The 25,832-nt window shown below is 39.8% G+C and overlaps 1 protein-coding gene across 1 annotated transcript; it reads left to right on the top strand.

Annotated features, from left to right (window-relative positions):
• Positions 1-567: 567 nt before the first annotated feature.
• On the top strand, positions 568-24,291 carry Fam162a (family with sequence similarity 162 member A). Its single transcript, XM_070030085.1, has 5 exons — positions 568-684; positions 17,784-17,906; positions 19,736-19,844; positions 21,220-21,328; positions 24,023-24,291. The coding sequence occupies exons 1-5, from the start codon at positions 651-653 to the stop codon at positions 24,116-24,118; spliced, it is 471 nt and encodes a 156-aa protein (XP_069886186.1). The 5' UTR covers positions 568-650; the 3' UTR covers positions 24,119-24,291.
• Positions 24,292-25,832: the final 1,541 nt, after the last annotated feature.

The following is a 25,832-nucleotide window of genomic DNA, read 5'->3' as shown; positions in this document are numbered from 1 at the left end:
CCTGGTTATTAGAAAGGGAATCCTAGGAAACGGAGCCTTTTCTAATCCTTCCTATCCAGTCAGTGTCCACCTTTTGTCCAGAGAGGCATCTGGGATTTGAGATGCTTAAAATAACCCGGGCATTTCTGGCAGCGTCGGTGGACACATTTCCTATTTTAAAAAGTCAGTTTCTCATATTGTCCCTAGAGAAGTTCCAAAGGCCACAAGACCTGGAGCCAGCGGGGACCAGCGGGCGGTGCCCGTATTCGTTGGGCACATGGGGAAGCAGTTGGCGGAGAGGCTGGCCTATCTGGATAGTGTATGTAGGGAGTGGACAGCTCAGAAACGTGTCACGATTTTCCTCTTTAATGCTTTTCTTCTGTGTGAAGGCAAAAGCTCCCGATATCCAACTTGACGGGGGCACGCCCAAAGCGCTGCACACTCGGGCTCAGCGCCCACAAAGGGCCGGGGCTGGGCCGGTGGCCCGCGTCTTCAGAGCGTCCCGCACGTCCCACACGTCCCGCGCGTCACTCACACCCTATTGGCTCCGCCCTTTGCCCCGCCCTCCGGCGCCACCCGCAGCCTCCCCAGCCCCGGCCGGGTGACATTGAGTGCGCTGGCGCCACCGCACTCCGCGAGGTTCGGTGCGGACGGCGGAGGAGCAGGCGGCCATGGGGAGCTGGCGTGGCCTGCGACTGGCGGCGGGTGAGATGCAGGGCGGGCTACGGGAGGGAAGGCCACCAGCGCGGCCGCTGGGGAGAGGGAGAAACCCGCGGTCCTCCAGACTCGGGAGTTGCTCTGCCTCCCCGTGCATCCCCTCCAGGGGACTCGGAATCTCACCCACTTCATGGAAGTGAGGGCAGAGCCAAGGCCGATCGAGCAGCTGCTGGCATGACCCTCGCACCTGCCTCTCCATCCACCTCCTCTCACCCACTTAAGGGACCCTTGACGTGTCACTTCTGTTCCTCCTGGTCTACAGATTTCCTCCCCCCCACCCGCCCCCTTCCCCAGCTCAGTCCTTAGAACACCTGTTATTCTAGAACTTCCTCCTCACCTTCCTCACCCGTTACTCTACTCTTTCCCCCACTTCTCAAGAATTCACTCTTGTGTAGAGAATCTGGGGTTTAACGTCTCACGAAATACTAGGGATCGTTTTCCTAAGATATGGGACTATTATTTATAAGCAATCTGCAAGTCAGTGCTTTGAATTTCTTGGAAGAAAGCCTGATGGAAATGCAGGATCCATACCTTGTTTTCGAAGTAGGGGTTGTTTGTGGGGTAGGTATTTTAGGATTGACTTCTTCTCTGAGAAGCTAGCAGAATCTTGGCACCGCAGGGATTAAAAACTAAAAAGAGTATTTGCATCTGGACTTTTTGTGGATGTCAGGACAATTTGCTCTTTCGGCCACCATTCTGAGTTTTGTTGAGCTGTGCTGATCTTTTGTTCCTTGGTACCAAATTATTAAAAAGTCATTTTGGAAGGAAGAATAACCCTAAACTTGGCTACTGAAATAATGCAAATGTATGTTGCAAATGTAAATGAAGCAATGAAAAAAAAAGTGAATGTAGAATTTTGATATATAGCCCCCCCTAAAAAAGTTATACTTTGTGTCACAGTGGAAAATACACTGGGAGACATGTCTGAACTGCAGAGGGTTAATCAGTTTATAGGTAAACCTCTGCATTACAAAGAATAGTAAAGGGCTGGGAAGGTGGCTCAGTGGTAGAGTGCTTGCCTTGCATGCACCACATAAGAAAAAAGCCGCAAGTGGTGCTGTTGCTCAAGTGGTAGAGCGCTGAGCTAAAGAGCTGAGGGACAGGGGCTGGGAAGGTGGCTCAGTGGTAGAGCGCTTGCCTTGTATGCTCAAGGCCCTGGGTTCGATTCCTCAGCCCCACATAAGCAAAAAGAAAAAAGCCGGAAGTGGCGCTGTGGCTCAAGTGGTAGAGCGCTAGCCTTGAGCTGAAGAGTTGAGGGACAATGCCCAGGCCCAGAGTTCAGGCCCCACGACCGGACCCTCCCCCCCCCCAAAAAAGAGCTGAGGAACAGCACCCGGGCCCATAGTTCAGGCCCCACAACCGGACCCCCCCCCAAAAAAAAAAAGAATAGTAAAGCCCTGTTAAAATTGTTGATTCATTTGATTTTATCTTTCTGTACATTGTTATTAGGTGTAAGCTTTTCAGTAGAGTAAGTGAAGGAACCATTGCTTTGTAAAAAATAAAGAACTTCTAAGAGCAACTTTGTTTACTTGGAATTAAGACTGAAGGAGCTGATAGTCTTTCCTACTTTTCTTACCTTAGGCATCACAAATTCCAAAGCCTCTCTTCTTAAGCTTTCGGGGGTGTTTTACAACTTTACTATCAAGCACATAAACAAGTTAAAAAAAAAAAAAAAACCCATGGGCTGGGAAGGTGGCTCAGTGGTAGAGCACTTGCCCTGCATGCATGAGACCATGGATTAGATTCCTCAGCACCACATAAGGAAAAAGAAAAAAGCCAGAAGTGGTGCTGTGGCTCAAATGGTAGAGCGCTAGCCTTGAACTGAAGAGCTGAGGGACAGCGCCAAGGCCCAGAGTTCAGGCCCCACGGCCGGACCCAAAAAACAAAAACAAAAAACAAAAAGCTGTATAATTTAAGAACAATTTATTTTATTTCAGGTAGAAAATATTAAATAGCACATTAAAGATGTTATATAAACAACTATGGTTTGTATTTTTGTTTGTTTGTTTGAACTTAGGGCTTCATATTAGGCAAGTACTCTACTACTTGAGCCATGACTCCCACCCTTTTTGCTACTGTTTTAGAGATAGGGTCTCTATTTTGTGCAGATTGGCCTGAACTGTATTGCTCCTATTTATACTTCCTACTGTAGGGAGAATGACAAGCACACTCCACCAGGTCCAGCTTATTTTGTTAAAGATGTGGGACTCAAGAGTGTGTGTGTGTGGGGGGGGGCTCAAATGGAGTGTAATCTTTCTGATCTTAACCTCTCAAGTAGCTAAGATTACAGGTATGAGCTTCTGTGACTATTTTAGCAACTCTTTCCAAATGATTTGTGAATATCTTATGTTTCGTGAGCAACTTCAAATGATTTGTCTTACCTTTTCCTATTTCACAGCTAAATACTTTCACATATTTATTTGATTGATTTCTTACAGCAGCTTTCTCAAGTAAGTCTTATTATCCCCTCTCCTTTTTATGAATGAAGAAATGTATGTCAAAGGGTTAAGTGATTTGTTCAAGACCACTTTGCCAGAAAATGTAAGAGCTGGGATGGAGGTGGTGCCTTGTCTTCTATGTCTGGAATTTGTGTTCTTTGCTATTGTTGAAGCTGCTCATTGGGATATTTGCCCAATTGAATCTCCTAATTGTGAATTTGAAGGGCCAAGAAATGAAGATTTATTTTGGAAATGGGAGTGTATGTACTTATATGTAAATAGTTTTCAAGGAAGAAGACTGATTTGATAAGTAAACTCAACCAAAGGAATGATACATCTAGGCATACTTTACTTACTTAAAGTATTATTTGCAATTAGATATTCTAGGTGATTAAGATTTCAGATACCAAAATTTAATCATTTGAGCAGTGTGCCTATACTTTTAATTACTTCCACTGGAAATATTGTTGTACTCCCTTAGCAAATAAAATGTAGGGTTTTATGAGTTTGAATTTTTTATTGTTTTGTTGATGTAGATATAGATCTAAGGTGATTAACTTGCAGTGCTTGGACTTCACAGATGAGTTGTCTTGTGAAACTCTGAAAGTATATTCAGATTCTAATGATTATATACTGGTTTTATGAAGAGAGAGAATCCATAGTTTACATCTGTTACTCAGAGAAAGGCATACAGATGTTTAGAAACTTAATACTGACTGATACATGTGGATTGTATGGGGGTAAAGACTGGATTTGTTTTTACTAAACCCTCAGTACTCTAGTTTATAGTAGATAGGCAAAAAAATTTTTTTTTTCTTAATGGTAGAAGACTAAGCAGTTAAAAGTTGAGCATTCAACACTTCCTTTCTTCTAAAAGTAGAAAAAAAATTAAAAAAAATAAAAGAATAAAATAAAGCAATGAAATCTTCCCACCATAAAACTAGTGTAAACTGATTTTTTTCTGGTCGTGGGACTTGAACTCTGGGCTTGGGTGCTGTCCCTCAGCTCTTAAGCACTTGAGCCACAGTGCTACTTCGGGGCTGGCTTAGGACTACAATCCTCAGATCTTAGCCCCGTAAGTAACTATGATAACAGGCGAGAGTAAACTGATTTTTTTTTTTTAAAGTCATACTCCAGCCAGGCTCACTCCTGTAATCCTAGTTACTCAGGAAGCTGAGTCTGAGCATCTCAGTTCAAAACCAGTCCAGGCATAAAAGTCCATGAGACGCTTTATATACAATAAAGCCAGCTGGGCAACAGTGGATCACTCATATAATCCAAGCTACTCAGGAAGCTGAGATCTGAGGATTGAGGTTTGAAGCCAGTAGGGGCAGAAAAGTCCCCCATGAGATTCTTATTTCCAATTAGCCACTCAAAAACCAGAAGTGGCACTGTGGCTCAAGTGGTAGAGCGCTAGCCTTGAGTAAAAAGAACATTAAGAACGGTGGCCTGGTCCTGAATTCAAGCGCTAGGAATGGCATCAAAAAAATGCCATAGTCCAGTCCTTTAATTTTTGCCTAGGAAATTTAAGACTTAAGGGAATTGACTTATAAAGAAGGATCATATAGGTACAAAGCTGGCATTTAACATATATCCTAGCTATCATTCTCATTTTATTTCTACCACATTCTAACCCTTCATTGTTCTTTTTTTTTTTTTTTTTGTTCTCACGAACTAATCCTGAGATCATGCCCATTTAGTCACTCCCATATTTGACTTTGCTTATCACACTTCTCCAGGTCTGGCCTGGAGAAGTTTTCATGGAGCACATACTGTGTACTCTATACACAAAGCTCAGAAATGAATGAACTGCTCTATATTAAATTCTAGATTACAGACCAGATTGTAAGTGCTGCTTCAGTAGCCTTGGCCTGTTCTTGCTGACATTGTGCACATCTTCCTAATTTAACAATTGGTGATACAGCATTGGTAGCTTGAAATCTGCTATGGTGGCAGTTATTGGCAAACACTGTAAATCAGGGTTTCTCCACACTGGCTCCTTCCCAAGAACAAGTACACTACTGACTTCTAAAAAGTCCTGAAGGGTAGACTTATCAACACAAAACTCCATTGAAACAGAAAGGGCACAAGTGACATTAGCAGAAGAGGGACAATAATTGGTCTGGGATTGTGTGAGGGAGGAAGGTCAACAGGAGAAGCTTGGATTACCTTGGATTTTAATCTGGAGAATATATATAGTGGTTTTTAAGAAAAAAATATGTTTTATATTTTTTTTTCCTAAATGAGGAATTTGAACCAGATGGATTTGGGGGGGAAAAAAAGCTTTCAAAAGATAAGTCATCCAAGAAACATCTTTGGAAAATTAACAAGGCTAAGTATGTACAAGGTAAATTATTGAAACCTTGTGAAAATATTACAATGGTCCATGTCTAAGGTGATGGTGGGAATGACAAAGGAGTATATTTAAGAAGTGTCTTGAAGAAATTAGTAGTATGAATTTTGGATAAAGATAAGACATAACGTTTAATATTTTGAGTGGGAAAGACAGCAAAACTTACCTACTGACACAAATATGAAAGTTAGGAAAGTAATGAGGAATACCAATACAGATTTATTTTGATTGGGCAGACAATTCACATTACTATGTTGGGGGTGTTATGGAGTGATAGGTGATGATAAGACCTCTCAGTCAAAGACTTGAAGAGGTTAGAGGTAAAAATTTAGGAGCCATCAGAATAGAGCAGATTATTAAAAAAGAATGGCACAGTCCTTTCAGAGCAGCACAGAACTTGACTTGTGGAGGCCTGACATATTGAAAGTAACAGAAGGTGGCAAAGAAAATAGGAAAAAAAATGTTGGAGGGGAAGTAAGAGAATGGTGATTTAAGAGGGATTAGGTCCTTGTAGATCGATGGCATCAGCCATATCAAATGGTCACAACAGTGAGAAGAGTGGAAGAAAATGGGCTAATCATGAGAGTCAAAAATGTACTCATAGGACTCCATAAGGATCATTAGCATTAGGACAATTTTAGTGAAGTGCTTGGGGAAGAAAGGTAGTAAACGGTAGAATGAAGGTGGTACGACTATGCCACTTAGCCAATGACCTATGAAAAGGAAGATTCCTTTTTAAATTTTTTTTTATTTTTAGGACCTGTTGAAGATAAGTGAATGTTTTGCCTCATACTAATGGTTGTATACATTGGTTCAACCATTCTAGAAAACAATTTAAGATATATATGTAAGATATATATGTAACATTTATGAATAAGCTTTAAGAGAGTCTTTTTTTAATGCTCCACTTACAGGATTTTGTACAAAGAAAATAATTAGAAATTCCATCAAAAATCATAGCCTCAGCTACTTAGGAGGCAGAGGCAGGAGGTTATTTGAACTGAAGATCAACTTGGACAAAAGAGCAAGATCCCATTTCAAAAACAAACAAAAGCTGGGCTTTAGTAGTTCATGCCTGTAATCCTAATTGCTCAGGAGATCTGAGGAGTACAGTTCAAAGGCAGCCAGGACAGGAAAGTCTGTGAGACTCTTATCTTCAATTAACCACCAAAAAAAAACTAGCCTTGAATGAAAAAGCTGTGGAACAGTGCCCATACCCGTAGTTTAAGCCCCAATACACACACACACACACACACACACACACACACACAAAGTGGTTATCATCACTATATATGATAGTAAAAACAGGAAACAAAAATCCAGGTGTGATTAAATTCAGGTTACATCCATGTGTTGGATGTTATAAAGTTATCAAAAGTATTTTAAATTACCAAGAATAATATGCATGTCATAAGCAAAGTATTATGTGATTGTGAAAATTGTAGGTAATATATAGACATAGGAAAAAGTCGGAAAGAAAGAATATTAAGTTGTTATCCCTAGATGTTAATCTGTGTGCCTTTATTTTTCTACCCTGTAAGTGTGTGTGCCAGTCACGGAGCTTGAACTCAAGGCCTGCCACTGTCCCTGAGCTTCGTTTTGCTCAAAGCTAGCACTCTACCACTTGGGCCCTAGCACTACTGGCTTTTAATGAGTAGTTTGTAGGAGATAAGAGTCTTATGGACTTTGTTGCCTGGGCTGGCTTCAAACTGTGATCCTCAGATCTCAGCCACATGAGTAGGATTACAGGCATGAGCCACCAGCACCCAGCTGTTGTCCTTTTCTTAACGTCCATATTTTCCATAATGAGCAAGACATTTATAATTTCAAGGATTTGTTTTTGTTTTTGTTTTTGTTGTCCTTTTTCTTTTTTGACAGGATGGTGAAAAGGAAAAAGACAGTGGAAAGTAAGGAAGTGTAGTTGTGATCTTTTAGTGGTCTTTGGGGAATGGTAGGTGGAAGGGCTTACCAATTCCAGGCCTGCCAGGGAAGGATGAAAAAACAGATGGAGAGCCTGTTTCTTTCACAAAACTAAGGTCAGAAGGGGCTGGGAAGGTGGCTCAGTGGTAGAGCGCTTGCCTTGCCTGCCTGAGGCCCTGGGTTCGATTCCTCAGCACCACATAAGCAAAAAGAAAAAAGCCGGAAGTGGCTCAAGTGGTAGAGTGCTAGCCTTGAGCTGAAGAGCTGAGGGACAGCGCCCAGGCCCAGAGTTCAGGCCCCATGACCGGTTATTAAAAAAAAAAAAAATACAAAACTAAGGTCAGAAGAATTAATAGCCACTATTTTGGCAGTGGGCTGGGAACTAATAAGAGGAAAAAGGATTACTAAACAGTAGCCCCAAATAGTTCTACCACCAGATACTAAGTAGAATTGTAAACTTCCATTTGCATAACTTTATCCTTAACTTAAAAAGTGGGTTGGCTCCAAAATTTTATTTTTAAACCAATTTTATTTTTGTACTCAAGGGTTTTCTTCCTCAACATAAAGACAATGTTACAAATGGCAATTTATAAAACTCAGTGTTAGTCTGTTTCATTTTTCCTCCTGTTACCTGTTTTTGTGCCAGCCCTAGGACTTGAACTCAAAGCCTAGGTTTGCCCCTGAGCTTTTTTGCTCAAATCTAGTGCAATACCACTTCCTGGTGGTTAATTTGACATGAGACAAAGTTTTCAAAGACTTTCCTGCCTGAGCTGGCTTTCAAATCATGATCCTCAGATCCTAGCCTCCTGGGTCTCCAGGATTATAGGCATGAGCCGCTAGTGCCCGGCCTTCCTACTGCTTTAACATCAGTTGGGTCTTCCCTGTAACTACCACTATCCTGCTTCCTTTGTGTCATCATCCTGAACAATAGTTTTGGGATGCCACCTAAAAGGATTCCATGTCCTGGTCTTCCCCCTCCTACTGTTTACTTCATGCTGCTTTCACCTCGGACTTTCACTGCTTTCTGTGCTCAAGATTTGTCTTCCTAAAACAGCACTGTTACTAGTCTGCTTCAGCAAAGCCTTTTGGGAGGATGTGGCAAGATTGTGGAGGAGTACAGTTGGCCACAGTATCAAGAACCAGAATGAGTTGTGCCAGCATTGTCACTTAGCTTTAGAGTCCCCCTAGAATATCAGCCTAGTGTCAGTAACATGACAGCTTGATTGTGAGTGTTGGTAGCCCAGTAGACAGATCCAGATACAAGTGCAGGCCAGATCAGTGTTGAGGCTAGGAATAATCTGTCCCTTGTCAGAATGGGCACATTTCCTGCTATGCTCCAGCTCTCTTTTCCTGTCCCATTCCAGAAGCATACTGGCATGCAAGCATGAGCAAAATTTTTATATAGATACCAACAATTTTTGTATTATCAATATCTTTTTTTTTTTTTTTTTGGTTGGTCATGGGGCTTGAACTCTGGACTTTAACGCTGTCCCTCAGCTCTTCAGCTCAAGGCTAGCACTCTACCACTTGAGTCACTGCGCCACTTCTGGTTTTCTGAGTGGTTTTTTGGAGATAAAAGTCTCACGGACTTTCCTGCCTGGGCTGGCTTTGAACTGTGATCCTCAGATCTCAGCCTCCTGAGTGGCTAGGATTACAGGCGTGAGCCACCAGTGCCTGGCTTTAATGTCTTTTAAATATATAACTAAGTACACATATTTTAAAAATACATTTGTTTTAGAATAATTGTAATTTACAGAATAGTTGCATATGAATACAGAGTTCTGTATACCCCTCATTCAAATGTTAACATTTTACCTATCTGTGATATAACACAGGTACGTTACTATAAACTATAAAGTGAGACTTGTTTTATTCCATTTTCCATTATTCTATTTTCTGTTCCAGGATCTCATTTGCATTATGTTGTTATGTCTCCTTAGTTTCTTCTGCTCCATATAGTTCAGAACTTTTTATTTTCATGACCTTGACAGTTTTGAAGAATACTGACTAGGTGTTCTATAAAATGCCTATTTGGGTTTGTATGATATTTTCCATGATCAGATGTATGGGATTTGGAGAATAACTAGCACAGAAGTAAAGTGTCTTTCTGTACGTATCATATTAAGTGTGCATGAGATCCATGCGACTTATGTATGACTAGTGATTTGAACCTTTTAACTTATTCTCTCCAAATAAAGTTATTATTTTTCTCCTTTTCATATTCTAGTCTTTTGAGAGCAAGTGACTAAACTGAGAATTAACATATATTTGGAGTTTTGTTGTTGTTGTTGTTACTTAAATAAAGAAAATCTGTCCTTTTTCTCCACTTATTCATTTATTCTGTTGCTGTTAGTATGGGCTTATTTTATATGTCAGATTTCTACATTTTTTTTACTTTCTTTTTTAAATTACTCCATTTTAGGTTCTTTTATATCATCCGGCCTGTCTCTACATGCCCACCTTTTGATGGGGAACACCTGATTTTCTGTCACTAAAAGATGATCTAGGCTCCTGTTGTTTTTGTCTTTGCCTCGGGGTAGATCAGCCATTTCTCCTCAAGTAAACTGGTTCCTTTTATTGGAGAATGGTATTTAGAAACCAGGACCTGGAACTAGGTATAATCATCGATTCTGAGGTGTCACTGATTCTTAGCCTTTCCAGTGGCTAAAACTCGGTACTATGTATATACAAGTTCCCCTTCTTAGTTGATGTTTTAAAGCTTATGTGTGTCAAAGTTCTTTGTAATGTACATTTTTTAGAGTTTTAACAAATTTCTTTTAAGTAAATATTGACAAACTTCATAGCTAGTAAATTATTACTTGCAACAGAGCTGACAATGGATCTTGACACCAGATTAAGGAACACTAAATCAGAAAATCTAAAGGTCCTTTTTCCAGTATTCATTTACCATCACTGATTCCCAGAGATTTGTCACGTCGTACATTGCATTGTGCCTGTTATCTCCTGGAATTCTCTGGGATTTATATGACTCAAAAGAGTCCGATAAAAAGCATCCCCACTCCCCACCCTGGGGTTAGAAATTATTTTTGTGGAAAGAGACTACTAAGAAAGGAGCTAGTACTTGAACCACCTGCATCTAGCCAACCCACTGATTTTCAAACAGCTTGTCCCTAGACAAGCAGTTTTGAGAACTTCTACTCTTAAAAGTAACCAGCCACTTGTTAGAATCTTAGATGCCATTTTGAATCTTCATCTCAGCTTCCTGCTAGGACTCTGGGGACACAGAAATGGTCAGCTAGGGACAGACTGCAAGTGCAGCCAGAGGGTTAAAGGGCTGTTTTCTTTTGGTTTGTATGTTTTTAATTGTGATCCATCAGATGGTGGAAAATTTCGGTTTTAGATGTCTGGGGCAATTTGTTCTATCTCCTTGAAATAGAAAAAGAAAATCTGCTATAATTATAAAACTCAAGAGCACATCAAGTACTCCATGCTTGCTTGTTTTTAGTGATAAATTTTTATTAAAATTGTTTTTACATTGGCCTCTGAGGTTTATAATTACATCATATTTGTATATGTCTTAATTAGTGTTTATACATTAGGGAAGTAAGAGTAAGGGGCATATAGTGTGAAGTTGGGGTAAGAAAGGGTTAGGGGATAGTTTCTGTCAAGACAGTTTCTACTGTTTTCAGCCCCCTAATTTCTCCACACACTTCTTTCCCAGATTCTACTTATCTACCTGCCTACATGCTTCTGTGCAGTCTCTGTGGCCTCTGTGTGGTCCCTAGAACCACTTCAGGGCATTTTGCTGTTTGGAATATTCTTACACCACATAGCTACAAAGCTTAGTCCCTTGCTTCTTTCAAAAGCAACATTCTTAAAGAGACTTTCCTATCAACTTTAAGATTTCGTGTGTGTGTGTGTGTGTGTGTGTGTGTGTGTGTGTGTGTATGTGTATATGTATATACTGACATATGCACACTTCATATCCCCCCCTTTTTTTTGGGGGGGGGTCCGGTCATGGGGCCTGAACTCTGGGCCTGGGCGCTGTCCCTCAGATCTTCAGCTCAAGGCTAGCACTCTACCACTTGAGCCACAATGACACTTCTGGCTTTTTTTTTTTCCTGCTTATGTGGTGCTGAGGAATCGAACCCAGGGCCTCAAGCATGCAAGGCAAGCGCTCTACCACTGAGCCACCTTCCCAGACCCTTCACATCCCCTATTATTTTTTCTCACCCTTGCATGCACTTAGTATAACACATACATATACACACATGCGCATGCACATGTGCGCATGCACACACACACACATATACTCCATAGCAGTATCTAAGTCCTACTGACCTAGATTTTTATCCATTCTGTGCATTTTCAGCTTTATTATTACCTAATAGTCTATTTTTCTCTGTTCTCCTAAATAGCCTCTGTTCTGTTGTTGTCTCTTGATCTGCCTTTGTTCTAATTATGATGGATAGAAAAGTTCAGTTACCAAGGAAACAGTTATTGATTCTGTCTCTGTTTTCTGTTTAGAGAGCAGCTAGCAGACAGTTAACCTTGCTTCTTTCTAAGTGCCTGCCAAAGAGAAAAAATGGGACAACAAGGCCGTGTGCCTGGCTCATACTAACAAGGCGTTCTTTAGGGAAGAGGCAAAGTCCCAAAGATGATATTTTAGTGATGGTTTGACTACATTATAAATACACTGGATGCCATTGAACTAACTGCACACAAAATAATAATATTGATAGTTTTTCTTATCTGTATACATTAGGACAGGGGCTTCATTGTGACATTTACACACATGTACACAATGTATCCCAACCTCTTCTTTTTCTTTTTCTTTTTCTTATTTTTTATTGTTATTACAAAGGTGATGCACAGAGCCACTCTCTCTTGTTTTTTTCTTTTTTTCTTCTTCTTTTTTTGGCCTGTCCTGGGGCTTGAACTCAGGACCTGAGCACTGTCCCTGAGCTTCTTTTGCTCAAGGTTAGCACTCTACAACTTAAGCCACAGCACCATTTCTGGCATTTTCTGTTTATGTGGTACTGAGGAATCAAACCCATGCATGCTAGGCAAGCACTCTACCACTAAGCCACATTCCCACCCCACTCTCTCTTCTTAAAAACAAAAAACAAAAAAAAAGACAATGACCACATTCTTCTTTGTAAGCCTTTCCCCTCTCCTGCTGATACTCACCTATCTCAAGTTGGTATATTTTTATGTTATAAATATTTTACCACAGTTTAAGGCAGAAGAAAACCTATGATTCTTGTCTAGTCTCAAATACAGATTTCTAACAAACCTAATAACAATTTCAGCAAGCAAGCAGAGCCAGCTTAAGGCCCTGAGTCCAAATCCTGACAACTGAGAAGAGAGAAATTCACAAATTCCCTACATGTACTCCAAACTGTCAATTAAGAGTAGGTGGACTAGTGCATTGTGTCTTAACAGATAGGCATACCATATTCATTATAGTCATAGGAAATACATATCCTATCACAGATGTCAAATATATGTATATGAGAATAAGAACTATAAAAATTTTCATCTTAGCCGGGCACCGGTGGCTCACGTCTGTAATCCTAGCTACTCAGGAGGCTGAGATCTGAGGATCTCGGTCCAAAGCCAGCCTGGGTAGGAAAGTCCGTGAGACTCTTATCTCCAATAAACCACTAGAAAACTGAAAGTGGTGCTGTGGCTTAAGCAGTAGAGCACTTGCTTTGAGCTGAAGAGCACAGGGACAGGGCCCAAGCCCAGAGTTCAAGCCCCATGACCGACAAAAAAAAAAAAAAAATTATTCTCCAGAACTACTGAAGAACTTCAAAGGCTTTTCCCATGCTCTCACAACTGTGCAATTACTTCTATCAGAAGTTTGGGCCACCTTCAGGGTAGAGGTGAGAAGTACTCTGGAAGTGTTTGAAGATTTGTATTTTAAGTAGTGTTAGAAATTGAACCAAACCTTCAGTGTCTGTGTTTCAAGTATCTCAGCAGATGGTCCCATGTTTGTTTTCCCATTTAACCCTTAACTCAGCCTTCTGCAGTAATTATTGCATTTATCCCTGTGGAATTGGGTTTGCACTCAGGGCCTGTTTATGCAAACTAGGCAAGTACTTTTCCATGTGAGTCACACCTCTACCCCTACATTATTACATGTAAAATGAGAAACAAGCTAAGAGCAACTGTAAACCTGTTACCCCTAAATGGCACCAATGTTTTGGTTACATAGAAAACAAAAATAAGGCCTTTGGAATAAATCATACTGCAGGTAACCAGCAGTTATTGCAGTTAGAGAGAGGTGCCAACTTCAGTATCATCAAGATAAACACCTCTGAAAATCCATTTCTAGATAAAACTAAAACATTACCAAAACTGTCAAAAAAAAAAACAAATTTTTTTTTCAGAACTCTGAAAACAATCAGAGGTGTACAGTGATCTGAGGGGCATTTATTCAAGAAAAATGACCAAACTATGTTAGGAATAGCTAGTTTTTGTTTTTTTTTTTCAGGTTCTGGGGCTTGGACTCAGGGCCTAGGCACTGCCCCTAATCCTCTCTGTGCTCAAGACTAGCACTCTACCATTTGAGCCATAACACCACTTCAGGCTTTTTCTGTTTATATGGTACTGAGGAATCAAGCCCAGGGCTTCATGCATGCTAGGCAAGCACTCTAACACTAAGCCACATTCCCAGCTCAGGAATAGCAAGTCTTAAGTAGTTTTAAAACCTGAGCTTTTAACCTGGGGCCCAAACTTCAGGAGTTTCACATGTCAGGGCTGGCCAATTACTTCTATCTGCCAAATAAAGAGACAGGGTAAAGGGCAGAGAAATACTTACTACCTTTTAGCCATCTTCAAAGGTACAGACATTTGCTTTAAGCTAAATAGGGAGAACTGAGGATAGGGAGTGAGAACATATGTATTGTTAAAACAGTCCCAAGGTTATATCTGGACTCTTGACAGTATGTTTCAGGGCTGGCCAAGGGAGACCTTGTTACAAGTCATTGACTCCTGGTAGGTTGCCTGTAGTATCCTACCTTACAACAACAACAAAAAAAAATGGCTTCAAAGAGACTGCAAGACAAAAGACATAGGTACAAAATGGAATGTGGGATGCCTACCTTTATCCTGCTCCAAGTTAATATGTGGTTCCCAAGTAGGGTCATTGTTTTGCAGCTAAAATAAAATAAGCTTTTAAGTGCCTCTTATTTTTAACTTGCATCATTCCTATCTTCTCTTAGCTTCTTAGTAGCCTTGACTGACAGCTTCAGAATCACAGAAGTTACTAAGACCAGTGACTTAGTTTAGCTTAGTAACTACTTAGCAGGGTTTGGAGAAAGAATAATAAGTTTGAGGCTCCCCACTCCCCCAAATCCCATACACTTGTTACTGTTTTTATTTTTTATTTGTCTGGCCATTCTCAGACACAGACACCCACCACCCCCCTTCCTCATCTACACAGATAAGTCTTCACTTGATTCTGTACAAACAACTTGTTCCCTGAGGCATTTGTTCAAAATTACCAGCAGTATTGTTTAATATATCTTGGAGAAGGTGGTAATAAATAGGTGAGTCAGACAAGAAGCAGATGAAACATTTAAAAGGGAGACTTGGGAAATGTGATGCCCATTCTGATATGTGAAAAGCCCTCACATGTCTGGTCAGGAATATGTGCAAGATTGTTCACATTGCTTCAGGAAAGACCAGAGAACTTTAAAAAACTCCTGGTTCATGTTATTTCTGCATTGATTCTGGTGTGCTGCACATAAGCAAAAACTATAGATGGGAATACATCACAAGTTAAAATGCAAGAGTTAGGTGTGTGTCGGTAGCTCATATCTGTAATCCTGGCTACTCAAGAGGCTGAGATCTGAGGATCACGGTTGGTTTAAAGCCAGCCCAGGCAGGAAAGTCCACGAGATACTTATTTCCAATTAACCACCAGAAAACTGGAAGTGGTGCTGTGGTTTAAAGTGGTAGAGTGCCCTCCCCCACAGTATAACCCCTGCTTTCACTATATTTGATGTCAGTATAACTTGAGGAGGAGATGGGGAAAAACCAGTTGTTTAAGGATACAGGTGGACCTGTTGCAACAATGAGAAGTACAAATTGTTATGTCCAAAACGAGCTTTACAACGTCGGTGCGGGGGGGGGGGAATGGGGGGAAAGGAGAAGGATTGGGATTGGGGGGGAGGGGGGAGGCTGGGAAGGGACGTGAAGGGTAAACAAAAGGAGGAGGCTGCAATGCTTGGTAAGAAATGTACGCATTATCCTGCCCATGTAATTGTAACCACTCTGTACCGTATGTTCACAAATAAAATAAAATAAAATAAAAATAAAGCGGTAGAGTGCTAGCCTTGAGTGAAAAAATTCAGGGATAGTTTAGGCCCTGAGTTCCAGCCACACACACACACACACACACACACACACACACACACACACACACACACACACACACACAAATATGCAAGAGTTCATTGTACTACTTTCACATGGAAGATTACCTATGGAGGTTGCAAGGAAATCATCTCATTAATTTGAAAACATACAAATAATAGAAACACTTTACATATCTCTTATCTTCTTGTATCTTAGACTAACCAAATCATGTGGTAAGAATACTACAATTTCGTAACCCCTAATGATGGTGAAATAATGGAGCAAGGGGGGCGGGAAGCCTTGCTGATAAAAATATTAGATGACGAGGAATTTTATAAGGACTAAATCAGGCTGATAGCACCTCCTGTCAAATTTAATATCACTAAACGAAACAAAATTGCTATGCAGGTCTTGATACAGTACAATAGGAAGTAAGTACACAGTACCACTTGTACCTTGCTAAGAAACTAAAACTTTTGTTGTGTGGTTTTGAGATATGGTCTCACTATATTTCTTAGGCTGGCCTTGAACTCATTTAAGGTAGCCCTTCTTAGTCCTCCAAATACTGGCATTACAGATGTGTGCCACCAGACCTAGCTTTCTAACTTGATTCATATCAAGCACCAAAGTTGTGTTCTAAGAAGTAGAGGAGTAAGAAGAATATGTTAGAGTACATCATGGAGATGGTCCAGCAAAATCCAAAGTAAAAGAAACTAGGACTAAGGGTCCTAATTTCTTCAGCAAATGGATATAAAAATATAAAGGATTTAAAGAAACTCAGGAAACACCAACCATATTTAGTGTATACAAGTAGTTAGAATATATATATATATATTTTTTTTGCCAGTCCTGGGGCTTGAACTGAGGGCCTGGACACTGTCCCTGAGCTTCTTTGTGCTCAAGGCCAGCACTCTACCACTTGAGCCACAGCACTGCTTCCGGCTTTTTCTGTTTATGTGGTACTGAAGAATCGAACCCAGTGCTTCATGCATGCTAGGCAAGCACTCTACCACTAAGCTACATTCCCTAGAATAATATTTTTTAAAAGTGAGCCTATTTCAGAAATTCAGTGTTAGTATGATTTGATCATATTGTGCTAAAGTTAAGGATATACCTTTTGTTATATTAATGGCATTCTGGAATATAATTTGGAAAGTTAAATTTTGGGACAATTTTTATGGAAGAATTAATGTTTGAGATTCATGTTAAAATAGTCCATTAAGGGACAGGGGGTAGTTATATTTAGATAAAACAATATTGCCTAAATATTGATAATTGTTGAAACTGGATGATGGTTATATAGAGATTTAAAATACTCTGAATTTAAATTTTAAAAATAAACTATATATTTACATATAAACAGATTATCTTAAAGCTATATATTAAAAGTATAATAGGCATATAGCTTTATATACTTATATGTAAATATACGTATACATGGTGACTTGATTTATACTAAACAGCCTAGATGCCATAGTACATAGTGCTACCACCAGATTCATTATTATCATGTTAAGATATGCGAGGAATACATACCATACAATTTACTGCTACTACAATGTTAGTATTGCACATTTCTAAGTTTCTAAGAGCAAAGCATTTATATTTTATAGCAGTACTAAACATAGTGCTTAAGTGGTTAAATAGTTACATATCCTACATTCCACAGTTCATTTATTTTTTGTGTATGTATGTGTGTGCTGGTCCTGAGGCTTAAACTCAGGACTTGGGTGTTGTCCCTGAGCTTTTTTGCTTAGGGTTAGCACTCTATCACTTGAGCCAGAATCTTCACAGGTTTTCCTACCTGGAGTAGCTTTGAACAGTGATCATCAGATCTCAGGCTCCTGAAGAGCTATGATTACAGACCTGAGCCACTGGTGCCCAGCTGAAATATCTTATATATTGTATAGTACAGTAATTTTAACCAAATTAATTTTTTTATTTTGCAAATGAACTGATTTTTATAAGTATAAAACTTGAAGATGTTTCTCATCTTGGAAAAAATACAAAATATTCTCTCTCTGAAACAATTTTTTTCTCTTTTCCAGGAAATTGTTTCCAGTTATATGAACGAAATGCTTCCTCTGCTATAAGGTTTACCAGAAACTCTGAACTCAAGGGGTTCAATGGATTTTGCACCAAACCACAGGAAAGTCCCAAAGCTACAACCAGTAAGTTTATTGCTTTTTTCCAATTATGTACAAAGTGGAAAATCAGGAATGTATCTAAACATGTAATAGTCCAGGAATGATAAATAATTTGTTAGGTCTACTTGATATTACAGCTAGGAGAAATGAGTATGATGCGCTAATATAGAAGATGTTTATTTCATTAATGGAAAAAGCAGGATACAACATTTTATATTGTGTTTAAGCATAAGCAACACACACACACACACACACACACACACACACACACACACACACACACACACACACACACACACACACACACACACACACACACAAGCTCATGAGGATAAAACCAAGGTGCATACCAAAGTTAAAACTTAATAGTTATGTGATAGTAGAATTGTGGATAGCACTTTTTTCATATGTATAGAAGCTATAAAGCCATTATAAGACAATTGAGAAGACTTTCAGACATAGTAGTACTATTTCTGTACTTGTAAACTTCTTGTCTTGCCTTTGGTTCTTTCTGTATTGTTTTTCCTGGTGACTTTTCTGTTCCTTTTGGCTGTTTTCTAATTAAATGGAAGCAAAGGTGTGGTGGAAAAGAATGGGGAAGGAGATGGTCTTTCTGGAAGAGGGACATAGGCATTGTGTAAAACTAAGTTGAGATTATCTAACATCTCCTCTAACACTAATGTTCTGTAATTCCCTCTTTTTTTTTTTTTTTTTTTACCCTTTCCATGACTTTTCCTTTTTTTCAAAGGATTCTTTGTCCATTACAGTCTGCGGTTTGGTACTTTTCCTGTTCACCTGCCTCTTTGGCTTGTTCCATTTCCTTCTGCTACCTCTTTCTGCTGTCTGATTTCCTGAACTATGTCTCACAGCTCAACCTTACCACTTAACTAACAGGACCTACTCGGGTGACATGAATTCCATTTAGACTGGAATGGTATTTGTGTTCATTCCTTTCCTAACTGGTCCTCTTCATAATATCTTACCTAAGAGGACTGCTATTATTTTAGTCTTTTGAGTTTGAGGTTCTTTGTGATTTTTTTTTAAACTTTAACTTAATCAGTCTTCTAGTTATCCTTAGACTGACCTCTTCTCTCTTCCTATTGCTACACCTTTGATTCAGAACACATCGCCTCACCCTTGTGTTATAGGTCCTGTCTGAACTTTTCCTTCTTTTATTTGATTCATTGTGCAAATTAAACAGTATCTGCTTTCTTAATTCAAAATGTATTTCCCTAAACAGGTCCAAACTCCTTAGGTTGGTGTTCCAGGTTTCTTTAGTCTAACCTTACAACCTTTTCTTCTTCTATCCACATTAGGCAAGCTCTTCACTCTCCTGTCTTAGTTTCTCTGTACTTACCGTCTGCTCATGGTGTTCTTTCACATTTCAGCCACTAGCATTTATATTAGGGCTTTTATTTTTCTTTAGTGCCCATTGGAAAAACAAGGCACTTTTAAGAAATTCTGTTCAGCAGGTGCCAGTGGTTCACGCCTGTAATCCCAGCTACTCAGGAGGCTGAGATCTGAGGACCACGGTTCAAAGCCAGCCTAGGCAGGAAAGTCTGTGAGACTCTTATCTCCCATAAACCACTCAGAAAACCAGAAGAGGTGCTGTGGTTCAAGTGGTAGAGTGCTAGCCTTGAGCTAAAGAGCTCAGAGACAGCATCCAGGCCCAGAGTTCAAGCCCCATGACTGACAAAAAAAAAGAAAAAGAAATTCTGCTCAAATAAATCTTTAGCTCAAACTTTTACAATGTTTCTGTTTAATAAATGGCTGAAAAGTACAAGTAGGACGTTTTTGTTGTGCAGTTTGCATGTTATAATCTGAAGTAAGGTCTTGTCTGGTTTCTCTTACAGACATGTACAGCCACAGAGTGCCATTACACAAACCCACGGATTGGGAGAAGAAGATCCTAATATGGTCAGGTCGCTTCAAAAAGGCAGATGAAATCCCAGAGACTATCTCGTGAGTGCTGAGATTAGGTTGTAAGCTGCTTTCCTTTCTCACCCATCTGCTTTAAGAAAAAAACAGTGTGCCCCTGAGTTCTGTTTAAATGTTTTGTCTTTGGCAAGTACCCAGAACAAAACTGCTGGAAAACCTCTTCATCCTATGTTATATAGTGACTAGTGAACAGCTGTCAGACATTCCCCAGCCAGCTGTGCTTTTGTTTGATCTCCTACCTTCAGAAATGTGACTGAACAGGATGTTTGCTTTTTTTTTTTTTTAGCTTTGGGGTGGCACCTCTATTCAAGGCTTGAGAATGACTATCTCAGTGCATCCTCTGTGGTTGGCTCTCAGACCCCCCCATAGTTAAGAGGAAAAAAAAAGCTTGGTTTCCAAGCTGGTGCTGTTGGGAGATGGTAGAAACGTAAAGGGAAGGGCTTTGGGTCCTTATAGAGCCCTAATCTCATTCTCTTTTTCTCCTTTGCTTCCTATGAGGTGAGAAGTTTTGTTCCCCCACATACTGCTGCCATGTTCTGCCTCACCACTGGCCAACCCACCATGGTCTGAAAGCTGAACCAAAATAATCTCTGTGTGTGTGTGTGTCTGTCTGTTTTCCTTCTGAAATATTACCCAGACTGGCCTCAAATTCCAAATCTTCCTGCCGCAGCTTCCTGAGTGCTAGGATTACAGGCATGTGCCACTAGCCCCAGTTACCTTTTCTAAGTTGATTGTTCCAGGTATTGGTTATAGTGATGGAAGCCTGACAAACACCGCAACATATTCCCATTCTAGAATTCAGAAAAAATGCCTCTTGCCACCAACGTCCTTAAACTAAGTATTGGCTAGGATTTGACTTTTTCATTATTTGGAAATGATGGTTACAGTTTCCTCCAACCCTGAGTTTCTCAACCTTAGCAATATTGAATGTTCTTTGTTCTGGAGGACTATCTTGTGTATTGGAGGATGGTTAGCAGCATTCCTGGCCTCTGCCTCTACCCTCTAAGATGCCAGCACCACTCTCATAGCGTTGACAAGAATATCTCCAGGTAATACCAAGTGCTCCCTCCACCCCTTCCCCACCCCCAAGGAGGGCAGTGATCACCCCCACAGAAGCAGTGCTTCTGGCTCATGCTAAAGAACTGATTGACTGGCATCTTGGACAGGAGGGGTCTGAGAAGTAGAAACTACTCCCCACTCCCACCCCACATCATCCTACTCCAATAAGGAGTTTATTTCTTTAGATCTGTGTTGTCTTGTTGTGATGGAGTTGTGAACGCATTTCATCTTCCCCATGTTGCTATAAAGTCCCGCCTTTTTTCTTTTATAAACACCATTCCACTCCTGGCTGAGGAGGCACAGCTTTTAATAACCTCTCATGGCCACATTGTATTATTAGGTTTGAGATGCTTGACGCTGCAAAGAACAAAGTCCGCGTGAAGGTCAGCTATCTAATGATTGCGCTGACAGTGGCAGGATGCATCGCGATGGTTATCGAGGGCAAGAAGGTGAGAGTGGGCCCTCATGTCTGCATGTTCTCCATGGAGCAAGGGGTGAAAGCAAGGGTGACCCTTGTATTGAGAAGAGGAAACCACTTTTTGCGTTAAAACTGCTAGGACGCAAGTGAGACAGAGCAGGACAAACCTGAGATATTATGCCTGGGGATAATAACAAGGAGGACTGATTGTTTATTATAAAGTAAAAAGTGTCATCACCTCTACATAATAAATAAAATGAAAAAGAAATATGACACTTGCATATTTAATAACCACAGGTTTATTTACTCTTACTATCAGTCCCTTAATCATGGTGAACATTCTTTGTGTGTGTGATGGTACTGGAGTTTGAGCTCAGTTCCTCATGCTTGCTAGGCAAGTGCTGTACCATTGACTAAAATGTCTAGCCCTTAGTGAGCATTCTTATTATTGGCTTTTTTGTTGTATTAAATTTAAAATATCAATAATTTACTTACCTAAATGTTGTTTTTATTAAAAGAACATATTTAAAATCTTTAATAGTAGCTTTTTAGCTTTCCCTTTTAAGAATATGCATACATTTTTCACAATTTTGAATCTAAGCTGTAAAAGAACACATGCAACTGATACAATGACAAACACAAACACCACCTACATAGCCACTTCTAGTCTGCAACTTATTTATTATTAGTATTACTGGGGCTTGAACTGAGGGTTTGCACAGGGTAGGTGGCACTCAGCCATATGACCTATGCCCCAGTTTTATATGCTGAGCAATGGTTCTTTAAAGCTCCACAAAACTGGGCCATATGTTTTAAGGACAGTAGTTCCTGAGCAGTATACAGGAATGCAAGTTCAGAAACTTAATAAAGATTATAATTGGGGCTGGGAAGGTGGCTAAGTGGTAGAGTGCTTGCCTTGCATGCATAAGGCCTTGGGTTCCATTCCTCAGCACCACATAAGCAGAAAAGGCCAGAAGTAGCACTGTGAGTCAAGTGGTAGAGTGCTCGCCTTGAGCTGAAGAGCTGAGGGACAGCACCCAGGCCCAGAGTTCAAGCCCCATAATTGACAAAAAGAAAAGAAAAAGAAAATTTGCCCAAAGCTACATCTCCCTAATGATAGAACCACAATTTGAACCTAGATGTCTACCTAATGTATGAGTAGACTTGACCCTGTCTCTGAGTGCTTACCATGTAAGCAGGAACTGCAAACTACTCATCATAACCCTAACAACCTTAAAGGGAGAGTCTTTTATTACCATAATTCATAAAGGAGCAACTGGAATTAGAAACATTCAAGAATTCTCCCCAAACTGCCATAGCTAGTGAATAGTGAGATAAAAACTCAAGTGTTCATATTATCAAACTTCATGCTATTAGTATTTAGTATTAGTATTCAGACAAACATTTCTTTTAATTCCATCTCTAATTCTATGTTGTAGCTTCTACATGGAAATGTCTTTTAACTATAATCGGAAATTTAAAAGATTCTGCTTCACACAGATTCTTAACTGATCTCCCTATTCCCAGTGACTTGAGTAAAAGGAAATAAACTTTTGGCTGTCTTTAGAGTCTTGCAGTTCTCACAGGAGTACAAAGGGGCAAGTATGCTGACCTGGGTGAGGTTCTCTTAAGCCTCTGTCCCTGTTTCTCTCACTGACTTCTCATCCATGACACTCAAACTGAAACCTACAGAAGCCAGTGGACAGGACACAGGGGTTTCTTGAATTCTGAGGAATCTGTGTTGTTTTTGTATACTCAGTTTTTCTTGCTGAGTTGAAAACTCCATGAGTCAGTTCTTCCCCTAGGTTCTAATGTCATCTGAAGATATAATTTGTGTACTTGGAGAATTCCTTTCCTGTCTGTACCATGCAATTGTAGCATTGTATCTTCTGTGGAATTGCAGTTGCAAAAAGTTGATAAATGCTATTGGAATGAACTTTTGAACTTAATATTTCCCTTTTTGTTTTTGGTGCCAGCTCTAGGGCATGAACTCAGGGCTTGGGTATTGTCCCTTAGCTCTTCACTCGGGGCTAGCACTTGATATCCACTTTCAGCTTTTGGTGGCTAATTGGAAATAGAGTCTCATGGACTTTTCTGACTGGGCTGGCTTTTAACCTTGATCCTTAGATCTCGGCCTCCTGAATGGTAAAGGATTACAAGTATGGTACTGGGCTTGAACTTAATGCAGTTTGGAAGAGAGATTATTGTTTTTCCTTACCATCAAGTTCCCATTTCCATTCTCTTCTTCACATTGCATGTGAAATGACAAAAGACATAAGAAAATACCAAGCTGTATGGTTGTTAGATTCACTTAGTTGACATAAAAATTTTCTTACTGGCTGTTCATGTAGGCTTCATAGAAAGCAGAGGGAAGCAAGGGAAGAGCATGGGTGCTTCCTCTGCTACTGTTTGTTCAGAGGGTGGAGCTGTGGGATAGACACTGCTGGAAGTCATCAGTGCTAATATTTTGGGAATCTGGGATTCCCAAAGTTGAATGTTTAAGAGAGAAGGAACTAGAGGACATGAAAGCAAACATGAGTTGGGAAGGCAAAAGTGAAAGGAGCAAAAAGGGATGGGGATGGAAATGAGAAGACATCTAATATAAAGCAGAATGGAAGGGAAGGGAGGAAACCAAGTATAAGGGGAAAGAGGGTGATATGTATGCTTCTCTCTTGTGCTTCATTTGGCTGCTGTACTCACCTATGCAAATCTGTTTCAACTTTAGGCTGTCAAAAGAAATGAGTCTTTAACACGGTTGAACTTGGAAAAGAAAGCTCGTCTGAGAGAGGAAGCAGCAGCTATAAAGGACAAAGCGGAGTAGCAGAAGTGTCTGTGTTGGCTGGATTTGAAAATCCAGGGATAATGTTACAGCAACAAGCCTGTATTAAAAAAAGAGGGTGTGGTACAAGGATTCACTTCATAAATGTATGTTTTGCACAAACGTTCACCATTTTCCTATTTCTGCTAGAACAACAAATAAATTTTCTTAAAGAATGACTTGTCTATATTTTGTGACTTTCAAGTAAAATATAATCTCCTAGCTTTTTGAGAAAGTAAGTTGAAAATGAGACAACTTCCTTCAACTTTATAATGCTTCTGAAGAGAACCAGGTATCATTTTACATTTATTCACATTGCCAAAATGAGGCCAAAGTAGTTTCTAGTTCTTTTGTTTTCTGTTTACTTCTGAAGGGATAAGGAAGGCCACCTGAGTACACTGCCTGGATAGATCTTAGAAAGGGAGCCTTCCAAATGCCAAAGTGCTTGTAGGAAAGGCTGACTCCCGAAAGAGCCCTGAAAAGCAGCCAGACCACACTGTAGCTTGAAGCTTACTAGCAGAGCAGATGGAAACTATGAGAACAGGTCTTGAAATGTCTTGGCAACATGAAGGGAGGAGTCTGGGTGGGAGTTTGTATGACTTACAAATCCTAGCATCACAAAGTTGCTTAGGGCCAGCAGTGACATAGTTCTATGGCTTAGATCACAGTTGACCCTTTTCTTGCTGAGAAACTAAAGTTTTCATTTAGGAACCAAATCCCATTTTTTCTTAGTGTTGGAAGCTAAGCATTTATGCTTAGTATGTATCTCTTTTAGTTTTGGCTTTGTGCTATCAAGTTGTCTCATCCAAGTATAGATGCTATTTCCATTGTCAATATTTGATTTATTCTTATATGTCTCATTAGTATTAATGGATAACAAGTCCCAGCCATCCAAACATGCTAGTTTTGAGTTACAAGTGATTTAAATGGAATATTCTGCAGCTATTTGGAAAATTTAATAAATCATCCAGTAAAATATAACACTAGCTATAGTCTCATAATGATGATGTTAATGGCAGTGTCTATACTTGAGTCATTTGTTCTTAGCTCTTTAGGTATCAAGTTCGATTTTTATCACTTGCAAATTTATTATCAAAAAGCATGTTTTACATTAATAATCCTTGTTATTTTGGGACCCTTCAGCTAGTGTTTTGAATATGGGAAAATTTTAATGGGGTACTTCTTTTATGTAAGTAATGTTACTTCATAAACTAGTAACATTTTAACTATTAAAGAACACTCTAATATTGTATCTTGTAGATTTATTGGAATAAAAATGTATCATTAAACCAAATTTCATGATTGTTGTCAAGCACCAATAATTTGCATGGCCAAGCACCACTAATTTGTGCAATCATTTCTTATTTTTATCATTCTGTTTTCAGTAACATACAGAGTCTACCTCTTCATATGTTAAATATAAACTTCTTGTCTATAATTTTAGACTTGTTCCTAACCGATCCTACTTCTTCCAACATAACTTATGTATCTGGCTTTTAGCAATCATATTTTATTAGTACATGTCTTCTCACAATGTTAGATTTTATTTTTTTTAAATTCGGAGGCCTGAACTTAGTGCCTTATGTTATTCAAATTATTTGCTTATTCCTGGCAGGAGCTTTACTACTTGAGCCAGACTTCTAGTTCTGTGTATGTGTGTGTGTGTGTGTGTGTGTGTGTGTGTATGCACACATGCTGAGCTGGGTACTTGAACTTC

The sequence above is a fragment of the Dipodomys merriami genome, unplaced genomic scaffold, assembly GCF_024711535.1.
Source record: "Dipodomys merriami isolate MVZ:Mamm:240054 unplaced genomic scaffold, mDipMer1.0.p SCAF_2, whole genome shotgun sequence".
In the NCBI taxonomy this organism is placed as follows: domain Eukaryota; kingdom Metazoa; phylum Chordata; class Mammalia; order Rodentia; family Heteromyidae; genus Dipodomys; species Dipodomys merriami.
The sequence above is the reverse complement of the archived record's forward strand: the minus strand, read 5'-3'. Positions and strand labels throughout refer to the sequence as shown.

Coding starts and splice junctions, on each gene's coding strand:
- Fam162a (XM_070030085.1), top strand. CDS start 651: ATGGGGAGCTGGCGTGGCCTGCGACTGGCGGCGG. Junction 685..17,783: donor TGGCCTGCGACTGGCGGCGG/GTGAGATGCAGG, acceptor TCTCTTTTCCAG/GAAATTGTTTCCAGTTATAT. Junction 21,329..24,022: donor TGGTTATCGAGGGCAAGAAG/GTGAGAGTGGGC, acceptor TTTCAACTTTAG/GCTGTCAAAAGAAATGAGTC.